This window comes from Lissotriton vulgaris, chromosome 4_1 (assembly GCF_964263255.1).
Source record: "Lissotriton vulgaris chromosome 4_1, aLisVul1.2, whole genome shotgun sequence".
Taxonomy (NCBI): domain Eukaryota; kingdom Metazoa; phylum Chordata; class Amphibia; order Caudata; family Salamandridae; genus Lissotriton; species Lissotriton vulgaris.
Genome location: NC_141691.1, coordinates 59,022,274 through 59,044,053, shown reverse-complemented (window position 1 = coordinate 59,044,053; position 21,780 = coordinate 59,022,274). Strand labels below are relative to the sequence as shown.

The window sequence follows — 21,780 nt, the reverse complement described above, 5'->3', positions numbered from 1 at the left end:
ACGGGGACAAGGACCCTCAGAAAAGGAATGCCAGAATGCGAGCAGGTACCGCTCACGGACAGTCAGGACAGGATACCCCTCAGGATTTGGGTCGGGACTGGGCTTCACCAAGGCAGTGACCAACACCCACTGCTTCGGAAGCAACGCCTGCGTTACCCCTCTCTGCAAGTAATCCGCCAGTAACCCCGATTGGGTTTTCGAATTTCCCAGCAAAGTGCTTCGCCAGCACTTAAGACAATTTCCACCCCTAAGAGTTTGTGGAAAGTATGGACAGAGTGCTCCGCAGCACTCAAGATTGGGCACCTATAGAGTTCGTAGGGTCAGTGACAGGTCTGCTACTCGGACAAGTCGGACAATTTTCCTAAGCTAAACTAGGGCAGTTATACTGTTTGGGGACCCTTAGACCACCCACCAATGTTGCAAGTGACAGTTTCTCACATTATGATTGGTCAGGAGAGGTGACTTGGTCATTGTCGCCTCCTAGAATTCAGTGTTTCCATCATTACTAGTAATTTCTGCCTACCCGCCCCTTGGGTTCACATTCCCATGCATAGGAATACAGCAAGACAATACAGTACATAGCAGGTAGCAACAGTGTTGCTTCGCTCCAAGGTAAGATCCCGTCTCCTGGAGATGCTTCCCAGGCGCATTGGGCTTCAGGAGCCAGCTGGCTTGTTTCAGCTTCTGCGCAGTAGGGTTTCTCCCTGGTCACATGACGGTGCCCAGCAGAGCCTCAAGTATGGCTCCACTCCCGATTTTCCCAGCCCCAGAGACGCGACACATGAAAAGTAAGCGAGAACAAATTAGAATCACATATAAAAATGATCACACTGTATACCATGCTAAAATTAAACACACCCCTTACTTTATAACTTCTACAGTATTAACGTTTAGTGCGAAAAGACAGATAGGCTAAAGCAGCAGTTGCAAGCGTAGAGCGTGATGAGAGACAAGCGGCCATGTTTGCAACAGTGCGCATGAGCACAGATTCCCTCCAGAATGCGAGTGCGTCACATCACATGGGTATGACCGACGCATGCGCAGACTGAATTTCAGCGAAGCAGCCATTTCTTCTAGTGCAAGCTTTGTTAGTATGAAAAGACACACAGGCAAGCCTCTTGGGGACACCCGCGTGTTGGGGAAAATGCTAAAATAAATGACGAACAATTGGATTAATATGATTATACATTAAACGAGGTTCATGAATAAGAGCAAGTCGCATTACGTGCGAATCCTTGCTCCATCAGTAGTAGGTTGGTATGTGTTTCCATGGATGAATGTGAAAAGGGCGTCTGTTGGATCTAGGGAGGTGGAACTTTGCTCCTGAATGTGACTATTTGTTGCTGTTACTACGGTACTTTTACGCCCCTTTCCTAGAGCTGCGAGTTTGGTAAGAAGCATCTGGGATTTTGAATTGAGCCACTGATTTTCAGCATTATGTAGTTTCATATCATTTTGAGTCGGTAGACCATCAATGCCTCTGCTTGGATCGTGTTTAATTTCCACGGGGCAGTGGTATCTATGATGTTGAGAATGGTTTCACTGTAAACGTACTTACGCTTGCTACACCTAAGAGTTGTGTCTGTGATTGCATTCATGATGCTGCATATTTTTCTGAGCTATTTTGTACTTACTTTCAGGCCTCCAATGCCATACTAGTTTATAGAGAAATGTGTACGGAAGAAGCTTGGATGATGTCATCAGTGATGTCATCAAGATGCCATTTAAGATGTCACCAGTGATGTCATAATTGATGGCATAGAACATGTCATGAGTGATGTCATATGTGAAGCCATAAGCAGTGCATGGCGGGGCCAAAATGTAGTTAGCTCTGCTAACTATACCTGTGAATTTCTGTGTTTTTTTAAGTTCAAAACATAAATGTTGCCACCAACAAATTCACCTAACTATAGCGTTATTTTAACCTTTGTTTTTTTCAGTGAATTTCGAAGGTTAAAGAAAAACAGATCCTTTAATCACACCTAACTGTAACATTACTTTAACCTTTGTTTTTTCAGTGAATTTCTAGGGTCTTATAAATGTAAAGTAATATTTAGTTAACATACGTAAACGCTATACCCTCGCCGCTCATGGCCTTTGGCCATGCACAGTGGGGGGCTGGCTGCAGGGCCTGGCCTGTGCCCAGGCCCTTAAGTCAACCCCCCCACATGCAACCAATCGGACTCTGCGCATGGCCTTTGGCTTTATGCAGTTGGGGGTTGACCACCGGGCCTGACCTGCAGTTAGGCCCTCTGACCAACCCCCAAAAAGGCAGCCAATCCCACACTGTGCTGGGCCTTCAGTCGTGCATGGCCTGGCAGGCTCTGCGGCCATCCCCTCACATGCAGCCAACCCCACACTGTGCATGGCTTCCTGCCGTGCAAGGTGGGGGGTTGGCCATCCACTTCAGCTTCTTCCTGGAAGTTTTGGGGTAATCTGTCAAGAAAAGTGAGGGTTCCCAATATGCAAAATCCCCCTGAATTTACCATTCACTTCTTTAGACAAGGCTACAGCAAAACCTGCTGAAGACAATTACACCAAATTTGGCAGGATGCTAGATCTTGGTCCGCAGATTGTGCTTTTGTGATTTGGTGTAAATCTGTTTAGTATTTTCGAGAAATTCAGGTAAAAAAAATAATTGTATATCTGGACGGTTGGGTCCATGAGAATCTTGTGCCCGTTTAAAAATAGAGCATTCTGATTGGCCCAGGGAGCTTTATATCCATTGGGCTTTCTCACTCCTGCAGGAGTCAGACTGCCACGGGAGCGAACGTTAAGATTGGCTGCTTGCATCATGAGAACATTTTTGCTAGCAGCCATTACAGGTCTAGGATGCTTAGTCCCCTGTCCTGAACATGTTTATAAAAAATATATAAGGGGGCACGTTAGGGCCAGTAATGTGAAGAAAAGGGGGAGGAGCCACTGACAGACAGCTGGGGAAGATGGAAGCGGAAGTGTGCATTGGGGAGAACGTGTGACCCGGCCGAGATGCCCTGAAAGGAGACAGGGTGATGGGCTGAGGATGAGGAGAGGGAACTGGCAAAGGATCTAAGGCAAACCAGATGGGAGTGTAGAGATGACTTAATATGTCTGCGCTTGAGGAGTGCGCTGAGCTGGCCAGGTGGTAGGGTTTGTGGCTTAAACAGAGCCTCGGAGGTCATACACCAGGTGGGGTAACGACCACTCCCTAACCCTCTCATTTCTCATCTCTCCCACAGGTGAATGGCAGCGATGGGATGTACAAGTATGAAGAGATTGTGCTGGAGAGGGTAAGTGACAGTCTAAGCTGGCCAGTGACTTCAGCTGGTAATTATGTATGTGAGTTACAAAAAATAACAATGTATTGCACTAGGTGGCTGCAGAGGTGAGAAAGAGAAGGCCTGCATTAGAAGGGGCTCAGGCGATGTCGCGATAGGCCAGCGCCAGTGAATGGGCTGGTGTGGCGCAATCTATTCAGCACTACAGGTGTAATATAGGCAATGTCCTGTGGTTATAGGCAATGTGCTGTGGTCAGATCACCCTGCCTTCCTTGATGAACCACTGTCCAATTCGATGCATCCTCTGAACAAACGATAGAAGGATGAATAAACTATTGCCCACCCCATAACAAAGGACGTTTGCGTGGTGAAAGAGTAAATTAGGAAATTTAGAACCTCACTGTTATATAGATTTCCAGAAGAGCCGCCTAGTGCCAAGAAGGTTTATTGTCACCATCAGGTTTTCAGTCAGAGCTCAAGTGCTGGGTAGAATGTTGACAAGATAACAGTGGTATGTCCAACTGGCAGGGAATGCTCCATGAACCAGGAGGGGAAGGGGGAGCCAGGAGAGGTGGAGGGAATAAGTGATAAAGGATAATAATATAAATATAACTGAAAAAGGTATTTTACAACATTCAACTATTTCCTGTGTCAAATGCACAGGACTTTGGCCTCTTGCTGAAAGTCCAACTGCGTAGACGCTCTGAAAATGTTGACAGGTTTCAACTCTTTATGAATTTTATTGTCCTTCTACTTTCTGTAGGACAGCCCTTTTGTGTAAACTGTTTGAAACACTATCAGCATACACACTTGCACTTAACCCACTCATGAACATGTAAGCTGATTATGTTGAGTGCCTACCTGTGAGATCTACGTGTCCTCTGCAAGCCACTTGGGACAACTGAGCCTTTCAAGGTGAATACAATGATTAATTTTGAGCTGAGTAATAAACACTTGTGTCCCAATTCACAAGCCTTTGTTCTATAAGTAAACATGCTGTACTCATGGAAGAAGAAAAAAAATAGGCATGCAGAACTTACATGTGCTACAAGTGCTTCACACAACCAGCAACAGGAACTATACTCGAGTAAATGCAAAACAATCCACTGATACGCAAGTCAGCTGTCTTTAGGAAACCTGAAATGTTTAATTTAGATATATGCAAGTTCCTCAACTCACGATAACATGTCCAGGAAGTATTTGCGAATGGGCTACAAGATGTAAGTTACTCACATGAATAAGAAACCTGTTGGATCTAAGCAAGCAGTGCCTTTGTGATAATACCTCAGTGAATCATGCCTACTGTGCTAATACACAATCCGATGTTTGTGTGCCCTACACATTACATGGCACAGCTTTGTATTCTGTCCAGGACTTGATCATTCATGATGCTGGGATGTTGTTGGTCGTAAGTGGGAATGTCATTGACCAGGGAAAGGATCATTGATAAGGAAGGTCTAGAACCCAGGTCCAGTCCAGCACCAGTGCATTATCCTTCCCAAGATGAGTATTCAGTGAGGGGAACGCGTGGCGCCTTTGTATCAGCACCCATTCACCCTACTCGAAGGATTCATTCACTTCTTTAGACAAGGCTACAACGAAACCTGCTGAACGCAATGACACCAAATTTGGCAGGTGCTAAATCTTTGTCCGCAGATTGTGCTTTTTGTGATGTGGTGTAAACCTGTTTAGTATTTTTGAGAAATTAAGGTTAAAAAATAATTGTATATCTGGACGGTTGAGTCTGTGAGAGTCTTGCACCAGTTTAAAAATAGAGCATTCTGATTGGCCCAGGGAGCTTTATATACCATGGGCCATCTCACTCCTGCAGGAGTCAGACTGTCGCGGTAGCGAACATTATGATTGGCTGCTAGCAACATGAGAATTCTTCTCTCATGTCCATACATTCATCATGCAATGCACCATGCAGAATATTCTTCAACATGTGGATTGTAAATGGTGTTACTCATAGTCTTTGTTCTCATTGTCACCTTAAAGAACACTCCTTTTAGATGATAAAACATATTACTTACCCAAAGAGCAAGCATCTGATTTCCTCCTGAAACATTAAAAACAACAGAGCTGTCATCTTAACCGGTCAAACCTTTAATTTCCTATAAGTCTTGTCCATATACAACATACCTTTCTCTTGTACATCTCCAAATCCTAATTCTTTTCATGGCACTGTGCAATAATGCCTCTCTGTCACTGGGTCTTCCCTTACGCATTCAATACCCTACTGAAAGAGCCGGCCTGTAAGTAAGGATTATTCTGTAACTAAACTTAAACCTCTCAAAAACTACTCTGCTTGAATGATTGCCAACACTTCTGGGATTCTTCTCCGTACTCTCTGGACCTCCTGGTTTCCTGCTGAGAAGAAGGTGCAGATTCAGAAAAGGGGGGTGGTGATGAACAGAGTGTCTGAATTAAGCAGACCACTCTTACCCAGTCCAAGGAACAGGGCTTGATCCATCACCGTTTTTTAGCTCACTGCACCATCCCAGCTCAGAACTTGGCTATATGCAAATTAATCTGACCCTGGCCCAGTGCATCATGGGAACAGGGCAGACCAAACTACCAAGCCAATTCTTATACTGGGAAGGAAACAAGCTACCGGGGACCGGTTTCTGGCATTTCAGCCAGAGAAGAAGGTGCAGGACAACGCTCACTACAAAGGATATTCTTATACTTCCAACTCATATCAAAATATCTCGAGTTACTGGGATCATTAAATGTCCCCATGCCAATAGCTCTAAGACTATCAAAAACCAAGGCTGGGGCAACCAATATGGAATTACCAGAACCATCTTACATCTCTGCCTATGAACGAAAAGCAAAAATGATCATAAACGGTGAACAGGCAGAGCCACAGCCCCCCCACTCTGCTAAAATGTATCCACCACCAACGCGCCCGGATCTGGTCGACAGCTGCGATACGTCTGAAGTTGCACCATCAACCTTTACACAAAGTTATCCACCTTAGGGGAACCCACTCTGCTCTCTTCCTCTAAAACCATTTGTTATTTAACATCCACTCACTGTACTCTCTCAGCCACCTTACCGTGATGTGGCTGCAGTGGGGAATGTTGAGGACCAGTCTGGCGGCAGTGCTTTGGACGTACTGTAGTTTATTGAGCTGTTTCTGGGTGACGCTGGCATAGAGTGCGTTGCATCTTTCTTAAGTGGCATTCATTTTAAAAAAGTCTCTGACTCTGCAGTTTTTGCCGGCTCGATGCGCCTGGGCAGAATTCCTTCCATCTCCTCACCTGCCTCCTCGGATCGAATACCAGTGCACAGGGGCCTTCCCGTATTGTCAGAGACATGAGTCTCGATGCTGCTATCTCTGTCACCTCGCTCTCTCTAATGTGATCAGAACCATTTTCCTCTGAAAAACACAAGAGATCCTGATCCAACATGCACAAATAAGAACCCACCGATAAGTGAGTTTACCGGTGGGTGTTTATGCGGTATCTAGCGGCAGCGCATCAATCATGACAGCTTAAAAGCTGTGGGCCTCATTTATGAAAAGTAACTCATCGCTGCGTGAAAACAGCGATGCATCACTTTTCATTGCACGTTCCTTGCGACATGCTGGATACGTCATATTTACAGCATAACGCATCGTGTTACAAGGAGTTACAGATACGTCCGTTTTTCTGACGTATCTATAGGCACAAAAATGGAGCATTGCTGGGGTCTGTCACAAAAGTGATGCAACCCCAGCAATGGGTCATTTCACATGAGCAAGTCACATTTCAAATGTGCCTGCATCAGTCTTACGCCTGCTGTTAGGCATGTGTAAGATATTGACGCATTGGCGTCCTAGAAGTGGTGCAGTGAAATCTCATAGATTTCACTGCGTCACATCTACGAGGCTTATTTGTGTCGGAACGCCCACTCTGCATACATTATACCTGGCGCAGGTATAATGTGGCACAGGGGTTTACAAAGTGACGCATCTCCCTAGATGCCTCACTTTGTAAATATGATGCAACATGGCACATTTTTTACGCCACGGTTGCGTCACACAAAATGACGCACTGGTGGTGCAAAAGTGATGCAAGGCTCAAAAATACGCCCCGTGCATCTGCCCTTTAAACTTTGCAGTCACTCTATGTTTTGTTAAATCTATGAATTGTTTTTTTTATCCACTCATACCTCCCAGCACTGTCTCCAGGAATTACAAACTCCATCCCTATGTATTTTCCTTATAAATGCTGTAGCATGCACAACCTTCGGGTCTCTTAACATTGAAACACTCCGGTTAAACCCATTTCTTACCCTGCTCTCCTTAACATCTTCCCAGCCAACATTCATCACAGGGCTCTCTCCTGACTTAGTAAAGAAACAGTACTTAGCCGTCAAGGGGCAGCGTTCAGAAGAGGATGGGTGCTGGTGGAGAAGAGAGTTAAGGTCAATGCGCGTGGCGGTTTTGCTGTGGCATTCTTTAAATAATTTATAAAGTTTTATATAGTACAAACATGACCCTTGAGGGTATCAGAGCACTGTGCATATCGTCAAGAATGAATAAACTGGTAAAAGAAACAACATAATCGAGAACAGGACAGGATGTGGTAGCTCCAAGTTGAGGGAAGAGACCACTACAAGGTCCAGGTTGCCAATTCGATAACCAAGAACATAACGGAGAGGAGTTGGCCTAACGGCTAGGGTGGTCGAACTCGAATCTGGGGAACTGGGTTCAAGTCTCGGCAATGAAGCAGAACATCCTTTGATTCTGGGCAAATCACTTAATCTCCCCGTGCCTAACAAAAATGAATGTGTCCTCATGTAACGCAACTGGTGCTATGTAAAGAGCGCTGATACCCAATACCGGGTCAAGTTTGCACTACATAAAACTTTTTAAAAAAATTAGTAGGCAAGTCATTTACTTGGCTGTAGGCAATGAGCCCAACTAGGGTGAGGAGAGTAGAGTTTGTGAAATCTAGTGCAGTAATTTGTTCGTCAGTACCACTTTTTTAATGATGCCGTTGAGGAGTTCAGTCTGATTACAGGATAAAAGATTAGAGGCACAATGCTGGGCTGTGGGCTTCTCATAACATACTCGTATGCCATTTTCAGCCCTATAGGGATACTTTTCTGGTACTCATCTTAATATCACACCAGAAAATGGAGGGTTTTCTGTGTCCACCTTCTCTGTATCAGGCCCTCTGTTTCTCCATCTCTGCCCTGCCAGCACCCTGAGGGCTGCACTTTGTATGGCATACATGCAGCCTTAGCGCGTCGTTGTATGTCGGTCTTAGGAGCACAAATGGCATTGGTCGCTACTTTAGCACACAGACTTGCTGAGCAATTTGGTCCTGGTACATTTTTAAATATTACACCGTTGATGAAGCATGTGAATCAGTTCAGAGGTGGCTGCAGGCACCAGCAAGCTATGGAGGTTGCAGTTACCATGGAAACTGCTGCGGTGGATGCCTCAGCAGCTAGAACCAGGCCCGCGTCCAACGCGACTGTCTGCGCCATCACTGTTCGCAGCAACGTCACAGTGACAAGTGTCCTTGGGCTGAGGGAACGCTGCACAATGCATGTGGCCTGAAAGCATGGTGAATGGAACGAAGGCTGTGCGGACAAGAATAGAATATTCATTTAACATTATCTTCCAGCACTTCTCAGAGACAGAGCAAAATACATGAATTGCCATCACCACATCTGACACATCCTCACTCTCAGCACCAACTCAACCATCGTGCCATTCCAAAAGGAACTATGTACATTCGACCCCCCACCACCCCCACCCAGACATGCTCACGCACTCAAACACATATGGCCTGATTGAGGTCTTGGGGGATGGATTACTCCCTCACAACAGTGACGGGTGTCCCCACCAAAATATAAATCTGACTGGATACAATGGATTTATATTTCAGAGGACGGGATATCCATCGCGGTTTGGCCCGAGTAACCTACCCACGAAGATCTAAATCAGCCCAAAGTCAAGGGATAAATGTTAATGGTGGCAGGAGACCCCAGAAAGACATTGAGTGTCACAAAAAGGGTAGGGTGAACTAAAGTTGACAGGAGTTCCCAAGAAATAGGGATGGCTTCATTGTGAATTGAGAGCTTCTACAAACCCCATATAATGGATGACAGCAGGTGACTTCTCATATCTAACGGTACACAGGTTGCATTGGCTCATTTCACTGCTAAATGGCCCTCTACTGTGGTAGATGGAATAAACCCGCTATTAGATTGACTGTATTTTATTAAACTTACATTTAATTGTTGGAATATGATACAGTAACCTGCAATCACATAGATGCACTAGAAGAACCAATGATGTCATGTCTCAGCTAAGAAGAAAAATATTTCCACCAGAATATGTGGTGATTGTAGGCTAACATTTCCTTCATTGGCAGTTGGATTCCTACTTTGTCTAGTCAGACCTGGTATAGAAATCTGGCACATCTCCATGGCTACCAATATCTGGAGGCAGAGGGGGGAGCAATGTAACACTTGGTAAAAGAGATTGTGATTACAGGCCATACCAATCCTGTAATTTGAATGAATCTTATGATGTTTGAAGGGATATAGATCTTGTCCGGATCCTACTATCCGTTATCCAGCCAGTGCTCCTAATGGCCCTAAAGGGTCCTGATATCACACTGTTTACTACAAAGAACTCCCCAAACCATTTCAAATCTTGTTCCACTAACTACTCCAGTCCCAATATATAACTACCATAGAGATTCCTTATGGTCAAGTTAGTCCTTTCCTTCTTCAAACCTTGAAGCGATCATGTCGTGTAGGTGGACTTCTGCTTGTCCTGTCATTTCTTCATTTCTTCACATCCTCTGTCTCTCCTCCAAACTGCACACCATTCCGTGTTTCCCAGCTTTACCAGGTTTCTTTAGTGTTCTCTGTCCTAGACTCAGTTCAGACGTCACTCTCAAGGCAGAGCTGTGGTTCGCAGAGCCTGGCTAATCACTCACACTGACTTTAGCTTTAAATCTAGCTCATTTCCTTTGTTTTGCATAAACACACTTAATTCCTAGCCTCTGCCCAAGTGCTATAGAAGAACTCTAACATTGCCCAGGGCTTTGGGTGAGTAGATCATTCAGTCTGAGTTCTTTATTTGGGCCTTATTATGGCTTTGGCGGTGCGGAAGTAGGCCACCACAGCAGCTCCCGCACCGCCAAAGCCATAATCAGACCCTGCCAGATTCCGACTAGAATTCAGGTCTGGCAGTCCTGCACCGGCTGCCTACTGCGGTGCCTGTTTGAAGGCACATAGGAGAGCCATAACAGGCACCGCAATGGGAACACCATTGCAGGTTCCTGCAGGGCATGGACTATGCAGTCCATGCCCTGCAGGAACTGGGGGTATATGCAGACAGGGGGCACTCCATGTGCCCCCCTACATTCATTCCCTGGAGCAGAGTCAACAGGGGGCCCTGTAGGGCTCCTTTTGTTTCCTCTCCACCACACTTTTCATGGCGAGCTCACTGCCATGATAACCATGGTGGAGTAAAAACTTGTAATATGCTTGGCGGGGCCTCAGCGGCCCGCCAAGCATATTGCAGACTCAAGACTGCCACAACATCGCCCAAGTCGTAATGGAGTGGTCATACTGCCGGTGTGGCTATGCCTACACTGCCACCGTGGCTACGGTGGTCCGATGAACCGCTGTAGTCATAATAAGGCCCTTTGTGTCAAAGTCAAACTTAAGACAAAATCCTAACTTTACTACTACTAAATGCCTTTTGTGAATACCAAAAGTCGAAAGTTTAGGATTTTGTCTTAAGATAGTTCTGTGAATCGGGCCCTCAGAGTTATTTTTGAGCTCAATACAACCTTTTGTGGTTTCTTGGTGAACAATTTGGCAATATTGCTAGTGGTAGTGGATGAGATGTGCATTTTGGACTGTTGCAAGGAATCAAGAGAATAATTTTCTTGAACAGAGTTGTATGGAAGTTTACTGCTCTACTAATATTTAGCTCTGGTGAGTCATGTTAGGTCTCTGTGGGATGGTCTTGATTTCTTGAGGGCGTGGAGTTCTTCTTGAGTTTTACTTTTCTCCAGTTTCTTTCTAGTTTTCCAATTAGCATTTTGCTGTTGTTTAGTTCTTTGATGTCCAGGGGTATAGGTTGTATCTCTGATGGTGTTGTGTCAGAGTCTACAATATTTATGTTTAGGGTACATTTATCGTAATAGTTTGTTACACTTTCGGTGGCTTTTGGTAGGTTGGAATATAAAGCTATGTAATGAAGTTCTCCCAAGAGTTTTTGTGGAGGTTGATTTTTTTCAGGTCCTCTCCATGTTCTAGTTTTTTGCCTGTCCTTTATTCTGAATGTCCAGTAGGATTTTTTTCTGTTTTAATGAGGTTGGCAGGTGAGATTAGTAAGTCCATTGTGTAGCAATCTTGTGGGTTAAAAATGAGGCTAGTTGTGAAAGATCTTGCAGGGAGCAGATATCATTCAGTTCGGTCAAGATTGTCTTTTTGTTGTTGTTCTAAAGTAAATTGAAATCACCTGAGATGTTAGTGGAGTAGTTTGTCTCATTGCAGAGATGAGTTTGTTAAAATGTTTGGTGAAGACGGTATTACATCCTGAGACAGTAGATGATTTCAAAATACAGTTCCCGATTCCCAAAGGGCCTCCATACTTGTGGTGGATGACCCGCAGTTGTGGGGGTGAAGGAACCGCACTCGTAGTGCGACCTCCACAATGAGAAGCTGCTAGGCTGAGATCCTGTCGCGAGTGCAGGCCTCCCCGCCACAAGACAGCCTCTTTTTTGTTTGGGCTTCATAGTTGTAGGTAGGAGTTTAGGGGAGGTGAAAGATGTGGTGTATGCTATCACACTTTTCCAGCTGTTTTTGTGAATGATGGCGAGGTCACCTCACTTCTCTCATTGTGCATTGTGGTCTGTCCACAAGGTACAAGTATGTCAAAGGTCATGGGTAGAATTGCAGAGAACCAGGTTTTAGTAATGAAAAGATCAAAACCTAGTGATCTTATGAGGACAGACCTTGCATTAATGAAGGTGCATTTTAGGTTAGCATTTGTGTATGTATTTTGATGAGGGGTGGGGGTTACCTTACTTTAAATCAGATTTCTATAGTGGGTGCCTTGCCTTTTCTTTACTTGGATATGGTTGTATTTACTTTACTTATCCTGACAGTAGGGTTGGGTGAGCTTGTGGGTTTAGACACATCGGCCTATTCACAAAGGTAAACTTACACATGAGTAAATCTACATATGTAACTTTACTCTTACACTTTTGAGTACCTATACTGCTTTAGGCAGTTCACCATTTACGAATGTAATGTAATTAAAAAAATGTAGCGGTGCCAAATTTACAAGTGTACAATTACTACAGCCAAAAAGGAGTAGTAGGGGAGAATAAGCCCACAGGCTGTGGAGGCAAGATGGCTGCCGTGGCGTGGGCTGTGTGAGCAGCTCGCTCCCTGCTCCGAGCTCCCGGGGGGGGAAATGCTTTATATATAGCTGGACTACTTCAACCTCTGGTACACAGACAAAATATCGAGTTTTAAATTTCGATATACAATTATATCGAAGTTTAAATATCGATGGGACAAAATATCGAAGGTAAGTAATATCGACAGTCTTAATATCGATATTAGTATGATATCAGTAATATCGAAGTTTTAAATAGCAATGTCAATAATATCGAAATAAATAATTTCGATGTTACTAATATCAATTTTTAAATAAATTTAGTGTATATTATATTGTATTTATTATGTTTTATTATTTATTTTTAATGTAATTTAATTAAATATTGTCTTTTACTACTGTAGCGGGTTGTGGGTTTATAGGGGAATAGGGTGGGAAGTAATTTAATTATGTTAAATTAATTATTAACTAGTAGGAATTATTAATTAATGAATTGAGAATTAATTTTTAATTAATTTTAATTAATTGATTAATTGATAAATATGTTCTGTAGCGGGTTATGGGTTTATAGGGGAATAGGGTGGGAAGTAATTTAATAATAATTAATTAATTAATATATGTTTGTAAATATTTTAATTAATAATTAATTGGTAATTAATTTATATTAATTAGTTAATTAATTAATATAATTTTGTACATATTTTTAATTATTAATTAGTTGGTAATTAATTAATATTAATTAGCTAATTACATTAATTAGAGTAATTTTTTTATATATAATTTTTTGTTATTCTTTCTTAATTAATTAATTGGGAAAAAATAATATTAGTTATTAAATTAAATTAATTACAGCTAATCTGCTAATATATTTACTTTATTGTTATTGTTAATTAATAATTAATTGGTAATTAAATAATATTAATTAATTTTGGGTAAAGGAGTATTTTTAGGGTTCAGGGTCAGTTTTCAGTTTTTGGGTAAAGGGGTATTTTTAGGGTTCAGGGTCAGTTTTCAGTTCTTGCGTAAAGGGGTATTTTTAGGGTTCAGGGTCAGTTTTCAGTTTTTGGGTAAAGGGGTATTTTTAGGGTTCAGGGTCAGTTTTCAGTTCTTGGGTAAAGGGGTATTTTTAGGGTTCAGGGTCAGTTTTCAGTTTTTGGGTAAAGTGGTATTTTTAGGGTTCAGGGTCAGTTTTCAGTTTTTGGGTAAAGGGGTATTTTTAGGGTTCAGGGTCAGTTTTCAGTTCTTGGGTAAAGGGGTATTTTTAGGGTTCAGGGTCAGTTTTCAGTTTTTGGGAAAAGGGGTATTTTTAGGGTTCAGGGTCAGTTTTGGGTTTTTGGGGTACAGGGATATTTTTAGGGTTCAGGGTCAGTGTTGGGTTTTTGGGGTACAGGGATATTTTTAGGGTTCAGGGTCAGTTTTGGGTTTTTGGGGTACAGGCGTACAGGGTAAAAATATTTTTTTTCTTTAAATCAATTAAATGAAATTAAAAAAAATAAAATTACATTAAATTATTAAGTGTTTTATTTATTTTAAATGTATATGTATTAGTTTTAATTTTGTTTTAATATTTTTATTTAATATTTGTAAAATTATATGTATTTTAAAATTATTTTTACATTATTATTAATACATTTAAAAAAACGATATTTTTAATTTCGATATTTTTGTACTACGATATTATTTTTTCGATATTTTTGTACTTACCTTTATGAAGATATGACTCCGATATTTTTGATGTCGATATTTTTGTGCCGATATTTTTGTATTTCGATATTCTGTCTGTCGATATTATATCAGACATTCCTCCCTCTACCCTTCTTGATCCGATATTGGCTTTAATCCCAGCGTCCACGGTATTCAAAACTTATCGCAACGAGTAGCGAGTAAACAACGTGAAACTGTCATCAAGTAGCTCCTTCTCTCATCGGACCCAGCTGGAAGTTCTCCATACCTGTTCCCGCAGCCCGCGGTTCGTGGATGCTTGTTAGTTAACTCTTCTCTCGGCGCTGCGCCCCGCTGAGGCGCATCCCCACCCTGGTGCCTGGCGTTCGAAGCTTCATGGTTCGTGGTCGCGGTGGGACCCGAAAAAAGAAAATACCGCCTAAGGAGTTTAAAGAGCCGACTAAGACTGTCACAAGGATCACGGCTTTAAAAACTGCCGTAGTTGTCGTGGAAGCCGCAGGAGCCGTAGGAGGAAACAATCCAGGCACGGTGTCACATGGTGGAAAGAAAACACCGGTAAGCACTAATCCTAATCCTAATGCTAATATGGATGCACCCGCTTCTATGAATGGGAGGGCTCTGACTGTACCAGCGCTTTTTAAGAAACAGACTGCTAAAAACTGCAAAGCTAGCGCTATGAACGAAAATGATAATATTAGCAGGACAGAGCAGATTTCTGACGAGGTGGCACAGATTATAAGCGTTAATACCATCGATGGTGCGGTAATGCGGCTTTGTATAAGGAACCTAGCCTCAGGAGACAATGGCATTATGGGAGGTGGAGTCCCCACAGAACTACAGAGTGATACAATGCCGGATTCTAGTGCTGGTGCGACTCCGAGTAATACAGAAGTACGTAAGATGATTCATGCTTTATCAACACTAGCGCAATCGGATAACTTTGTATCTCAAGAAGCAGTGGAAGCAGTGGAAACAGGAGAGAACTTTTTCTCTTTGTCTGAGCCATCTTCAGACGAGACCATGAATCATAGTAAGGATTGGGCAGACTACAGTGAAGAAAGTCGAATCTGAGGAATCAAGGCTCATTGTAGTATCGCCGCACTCAAATGCTTCTACTGTTAGAAGGCGAAAGAAAAAGGGCTCGCAACGCACAACCGGTAGAATCAGTGACGACTCTACTAAAACATGTCAAGGCCCCGAAACAGGTACCCCGGTATCATTGGAACCAATTGAACAAGCGGGAACAACAAATGGAGAAGGTCCTGGACATGAGATTACCCCAGAGAACCAACAAGAGATAACCCTTACCACTATTTACCATACTATGATGACTCACCGCGCTGAAAGTAAGTTAGAAAATCAGCGTACTCAGGCAACTTGTTCCAAAGTTAAGCCGTGCGACGAGCTATTAAACTTTGCACTGAGACGGCCAGCAGAGTATCTGAGGCGGAGGCAAGAATTTTGGCACCAGAGGAAGAGACTATGGCGCAAAAGCATGAACTTGAGAGTGTTATAGCACATAAGGAGGATATTTCATACAAACTGTCTGGGCTGCAAAATCAAGCACGGAGGAACAATTTGCGCTTCCTTGGAATACCAGAGAAAAAGGAAGGGGCCGATGTAAGAAGATTTATCATTGAACTATTGACTGAAGCATTTCCCGACCTTACATCTAGGGACTGGTCGAAAGAAGTGCAAAGAGCGCACAGATTTCCGTTTAACATAAGAAAGCCAAGGCAGGGCGAGGAGGTATATCCTAGGGCTAAACTAGTCTCTTTCAATAATTTTCTGGCCAGGGAAGAAATTTATAGTCTAGCCTGTCCTGATAAAAAAGCCACGGCCAAGAACTGTGTATTTTTCGTACGACCCGACTTCTACCAGGCCACAGTTTCCCAGCGATGGCATCTAAGGCAGTTAATTCCAGAATTCCAAAAGAAGGGGGCTACTGTTTTTTTGCAAAATCCAGCTAAATTAAAAATAGCGATCAAAGGGCAGACTAAATTTTTCCTTTCTGAAATCAAAGGAATACTTAGATTCTTTATGAGGTGCAAAAAAACAAGGGTCTGATCAATTATTAACTAAGAAGCCCAGTTAGAAGTCCAGCCACTAAACATGGATTTGATATTGTTATTGGGATGTGAATATTGGCTGAGTTGGTCTCTGTTATATGATCTATGCTATATGTATGCTAATGTATGCTAGATGTTTGTTATATGCATCTATTGGAATGCTCTCGGATTGCAAAATGTTTTTCTCGATTTCTCGTTTTCTTTTTCCCCCTCAGGGGTACCCGTGGGTGGGGGGACATGGCACTCCATACTTAACAGGAACTGTTTGTTCCTGAACCTCATATGTTAGGGGCGGGGGAGGGGTTGGTTGTGGGGGGGGGGAATGGTGGGCACGGGGGTGTAAGGCAGTGGTAGTTGCTAAGGTGCAAAAAGTCAAGAAAGTTGATATAATTGGTACAACTTTTTGCAGAGGAATATCAATGCTGTTAAGTTTGGTGATAATTTTTTGCTATGATGGATAAGAAGATTAAAATTTGTACGTTAAATATTAACTGCCTTAATGACCCTAAAAAGATAGGGATTTTGTCTAGATTAATTCAGTTGACACAAATTGGTATATTGTGTTTACAGGAGACGCACATCTCTTGGGACAAAAGAAATATATTGAATAGGCTGGGTCTCGACCTCTTAGTTTACTCTAATCAGACTGGTATTAAAAGAGGGTTTGCGATATTTATGAGAAAAGGAATCGGGAAGTGTGTTAGAATATTAGCCAACAAGTGGGGGAGATGGGGGCTTGCAGAAATGATTATAGAAGGCAACAAATTTACAATGTGTTGTCTATATGGTCCGAATCTTGATGACAATGAGGTATTTGATACCATTAATTTGGAACTTGGTGTCAACCGTTAATTCTCTGTGGCGATTTGAATATAAATATTGAATCTGATTGTAATATCCGTGTTCACCAGAGGTATACTGGCCGGAAGATTAGGATTTATACAGCTTTAAGAGCCTTAATGGTAGGCAATGGGTTGTATGATGCATGGAATAAATTTTTTCCCACTGATCCTGGATATACCTTTTTTTCTTCGCCACACCGAAAATTTGTCCGATTAGATTATTGTTTTACCTCTCCTTTTTTCTTGGAAAAGTCCAATATTGATATCATGCCTCAATTAGTCTCGGATCATAATCCTCTCATATTAGAATTGTTATTACCTTCCCAGAGCTCTAATTCAAATCGTCAATGATCATTCTAAAGGAGTCTACTTTTAAATGAACAATATTTGATACACATGGCTAAAATTATTCAAGATTTTTTTCTATGTAATGATGGGACGGCCTCAACCCAGAAAGTATGGGATACATTTAAATCTGTCATCAGAGGGGAAACTATACATTTTTCTAATTTTCTTCGGAGAAAAACATAGGAAGAATTTAAGAACAAATCCGATCAAGTCAGGGGGCAGAGTTTAAATTAGCTAGTACCATCAGGAGGGGTCATGGAATTGAGGAAGCACAGCGCCTCTTGACGATTGAGCGGGCTGCCCTATATGCCTACTTAGCTGATCAGGTTGCCATTAAGTATAAACAGCATAAGGCAGAATGCTACAAATTAAATGATCAGACAGGCAAAATTTTAGCACAGAGGCTAAGACAAAAAGCATTCATGAACGATATAACAAAAATTGTTGACCTAGCTGGCCTAACCCAAGAAAATCAAATAGGGATACTAAAGGCATTTAGCGATTTTTATAAGATATTATATAACAAAACTGGCGATGATGGCATCCAAGACAGGGTACGACTGGATTACTTGAGGAACATTGATAATCTTCCTATTAATGATGCGGACATAATGTCTTTAAGTGCCCCGATTTCTTGGGATGAAATTGAAATGGCTATTTTGAGCTTAGCTCCAGGCAAAGATATGATCCCTCTTGAATTTTATCGGGCTTTCCGAAATATGCTTAAACCCCATTTGCTTAAAATATTTCAACAAGGAACAAGGACCCTTGGTCCTTGGCTACTATAGTGATATTCAAAAAAAAAGGGGAAGGATAGCAAGAAAATGGGATCACACAGGCCGATGTCTTTAATTACATCAGATAGCAAAGTCTTTTCTAAAATACTAGCAAACAGATTAAATGATATAATGCCAGCGATAGTATCCAAGATCCAAAATGGCTTCATAAAAAAGAGGAACACAACTGACCATGTCAGACGTATTATTACTTTATTGGATTGGGCACAGGCCACAGGATCCCCAGTCGGCGTTATATTGCTTGACGCTGAAAACTCTTTTGACCGGGTCGACTGGGGATTCCTGTGGTCCGTTTTAGCATGGAAAAGGTTTCCTAAATAGTACATTCAAGCAGTTCAGGCGCTATACAATAATCCAAATGCCGTAATATGCATTGCTACTGGTATATCTGATCCTTTTCTGATTACAAGGGGGACAAGGCAAGGGTGTCCCTGCTCTCCCCTGCTGTTCGCGCTCTATATCGAGCCATATTAAATCAGATTAATAACAGAAACTAGGATTATCCCGGTTATGCTACACCATGTGGCCCAATAAAGTCTTGGCATACGCCGATGATGTGGCTGTTGTCACGTCAGATGTAGCGTTAGCTTTACCTAAAATAATAGAACTTGCCCAAGAACATGGGGAATTTTCTGGATTACTTCTAGGTTTATATGGGACTATCGGAGAGTTAGAAGATCTCTGAAATGGTGCACTTTGCCTAAACTAAGAGGAGGATTGGGGGCCCCGAATTTTAGATTATATTACTGGGCAATCTTTTTAAAAGCTATGGGTATTATGATCTTTCCAGATTTTTGTTTGGATGAAGCAATGGCCCCCTCTATTTATGAGATACTGCTAGGAGTAGAAGCCCGACAGTGTCTACTCAGGTTGATAGAACCAAGTTACTATAAAAAACAAAGTTAAAGGTTCTGAACGCAGCATTTCAAATCTGGAAACAATTTAACAAAAAGTTTTGTTTTAATAAGAAGCTAAACCATTATACACCATTTCTGAATTTTTTTTCGCTTCCCGATATCTTCAGGGACTCTGTGATGCAGAGATGGATAGACCTTAAGATCAGCTCACTTGGAGATCTGTTTCAGAATGGGCAAATGGTATCATATTCATATCTGCAGGGCAACTATACTTTAATAAGGGGAGATTTTTTTAAATATCTCCAAATCCGAAGTTTTATAGAGTCTAAAAATCTAATTAATACTAGTTCTATGAATGAAATAGATGTGCTGGAAAGTTGTATTAGGAAAAATAGAGTTGGCACGATATACCAACTGATGTTAAATAGAACAAAAGATGACCTTGAGATTTACACAAACAACTGGCAAACAAATCTAGGAATAGAAAAGGTCGATATATCTAGATCTCTAGAAATGGCCAATATGGTATTATTCAATGGGTCTTTTAAAAGCCATTTTCGACCTATACTATACACCGTCAAAATTGGCACTATGGAAAGCTAAGGGGGGCACGAGCTGTAGTTGTTGTGGGTTTGCAGCTGCCAATCTAATTCACATGCTTGTTCAGTGTCCAAAGTTGAATCAATTTATACAAGAAGTACAAGATAGTATTTTAGAGTCATCACCGGTATTACTACCAGAACTAATGATACTGGGAATCCAAGCCGACCAAATTGGTATTAGAACGGTCGAAGAAGAAGGTTTATTATTCATAGCCATGTCAGTGTATAGATACCGCATAACCTCTCGTTGGCTGGATGTCGATCCTCCAGCTTTCCATCATTGGCAGTCAAAACTATTAAGTGTTTACGGATCGAAAGTGCAGTATATAGACTTAAGGGCCGGCGGAAGAGGATGTTTGGAGATAAATTATGGTCATCCATTCATAATTGGATCTAATTGGTCTATAATGACTCTATAAACTAAGTGAATCGTTTTTTTATTATATATATTGCCACGTTTTATTCAATGTAATTCTTTTTTCTGTTTGTAACATTGTTATAAAATTGTGTTCTATCTTCCTTTTTTTATTATCATGAATTATCTCTGTAAAGTGTACCTTACAACTTGCCACTGCCAAAGTAAATCAATAAAAAAAATAAAAAAAGAAAGGAGTAGTAGGAGTAGGGGTAAATCCAACGACACACATGGCCAAACACTGATAGTGCAACACCCTCTTATAAAAAATATTAAAGGCAGGGGCTTAAAACGTTTAATCAAATTAACTTATTTCAACTTTGTATTTTAAAGATATTTACAATTCATTTAAGTAAATGAATTAATAAATGAACATTTTCATTTTTATTTTAAGTAAATAAAAAATAATTTAAATTAATTCTATACAGAGCTTTTTGCAATTTTAATACATAATATATAAGTATAAACCTTTTACTTTAGGTACAAATAAATCTTTAAAAAGATAATGTTAATTTGATAAATTACAATGTTTTAAATATTAGATTCATAATAAAGTTTATAGTGTTGTAGCATTTTTACTTTGTTCTACATTTAAAATAAAAATATAAAATCAGTGCAAGAAATGCAATACTGATATCCTTCTCAGGTGCCCCGAACAGCAACAAGCCCGGTGGACCAAGAGAAGAGCCCTGACTAGAAGAGATTAGTCTTCTCTGCTGATGTTCTTGAAGAGGCGGTGGGCCCTGGAGCCAAAACAGAGTGCGCGAAGGGAGTAGAGGAAAGTAGGGTTGCGGAGTCTGGCAAAAGTGGCTTATGGGTCAGCCTCTGATCGAATGAGGCCTGGGTCTTCTTCGAGGGATGTTGGTGAGATCCCGCTGAGGTGCCTGCTGGAGGTTGTGGAAAGAAGGCCTACTGCTGAACCAGAGCAAGCGTGCCGGGTGGGATGGAGGGGGTGCAGGTGCCAGGCCTATAAGCAATTGCACTACTAGGTCACTTGTGAGAATAAGAGGTAGTGCTGAGCTAGTGATACGTAAGTATGGTCCTGGATGGAGATGGAAGACCAGTCACACGGCTGGAGCTGCAAAGTCGACAACCGAAGTCAGCTCTGTTAGATCTTAGACAGGCTCAGTGTCTTAACAACTGAACTAGTTGGAGTTGTAGCCTGCAGATAGTTTTGGCAAGAGGGGCATTCATAATACAATTATGTCAGAATCGGAGATGATTGAGGTGGGAGCAATACGCGGTTAATCATAGATTGATAAGGGTATTACTGTAAATTTAAAAGATTAGAAAGTTACTGCAAGCCACAGAGATGGAAAGTTGTGAAGGATTGCCACTGTTCCCAGAAGAGCCCTAGCTCTGGCTCTACCACATCATTGGCAAGGTCTGAACATATGAAAGCAGCTTGGGGCAGTAGCAGTCTTTCAGATGCCACCATTCAGTTGTGTAATATGCTTCCCATGTACCTCAAAGCATCATCCACCCTTTTGCCACTTGGAAGCAACTCAAACTTTGCTCTTTTCAAAAAGTCTGGTTC

The 21,780-nt window shown here is 41.8% G+C and overlaps 1 protein-coding gene across 3 annotated transcripts in view; it reads left to right on the top strand.

The window, feature by feature from the left end:
* Positions 1-21,780, top strand: part of DLG3 (discs large MAGUK scaffold protein 3) — a 2,000,883-nt gene that overhangs the window by 1,023,748 nt on the left and 955,355 nt on the right. For all 3 annotated transcript variants that reach the window (XM_086918303.1, XM_086918301.1, XM_086918300.1), the window contains one exon: positions 3,219-3,269. In XM_086918303.1, the coding sequence (XP_086774429.1) occupies positions 3,219-3,269 (51 nt within the window). The remainder of the gene's footprint in view (positions 1-3,218; positions 3,270-21,780) is intronic.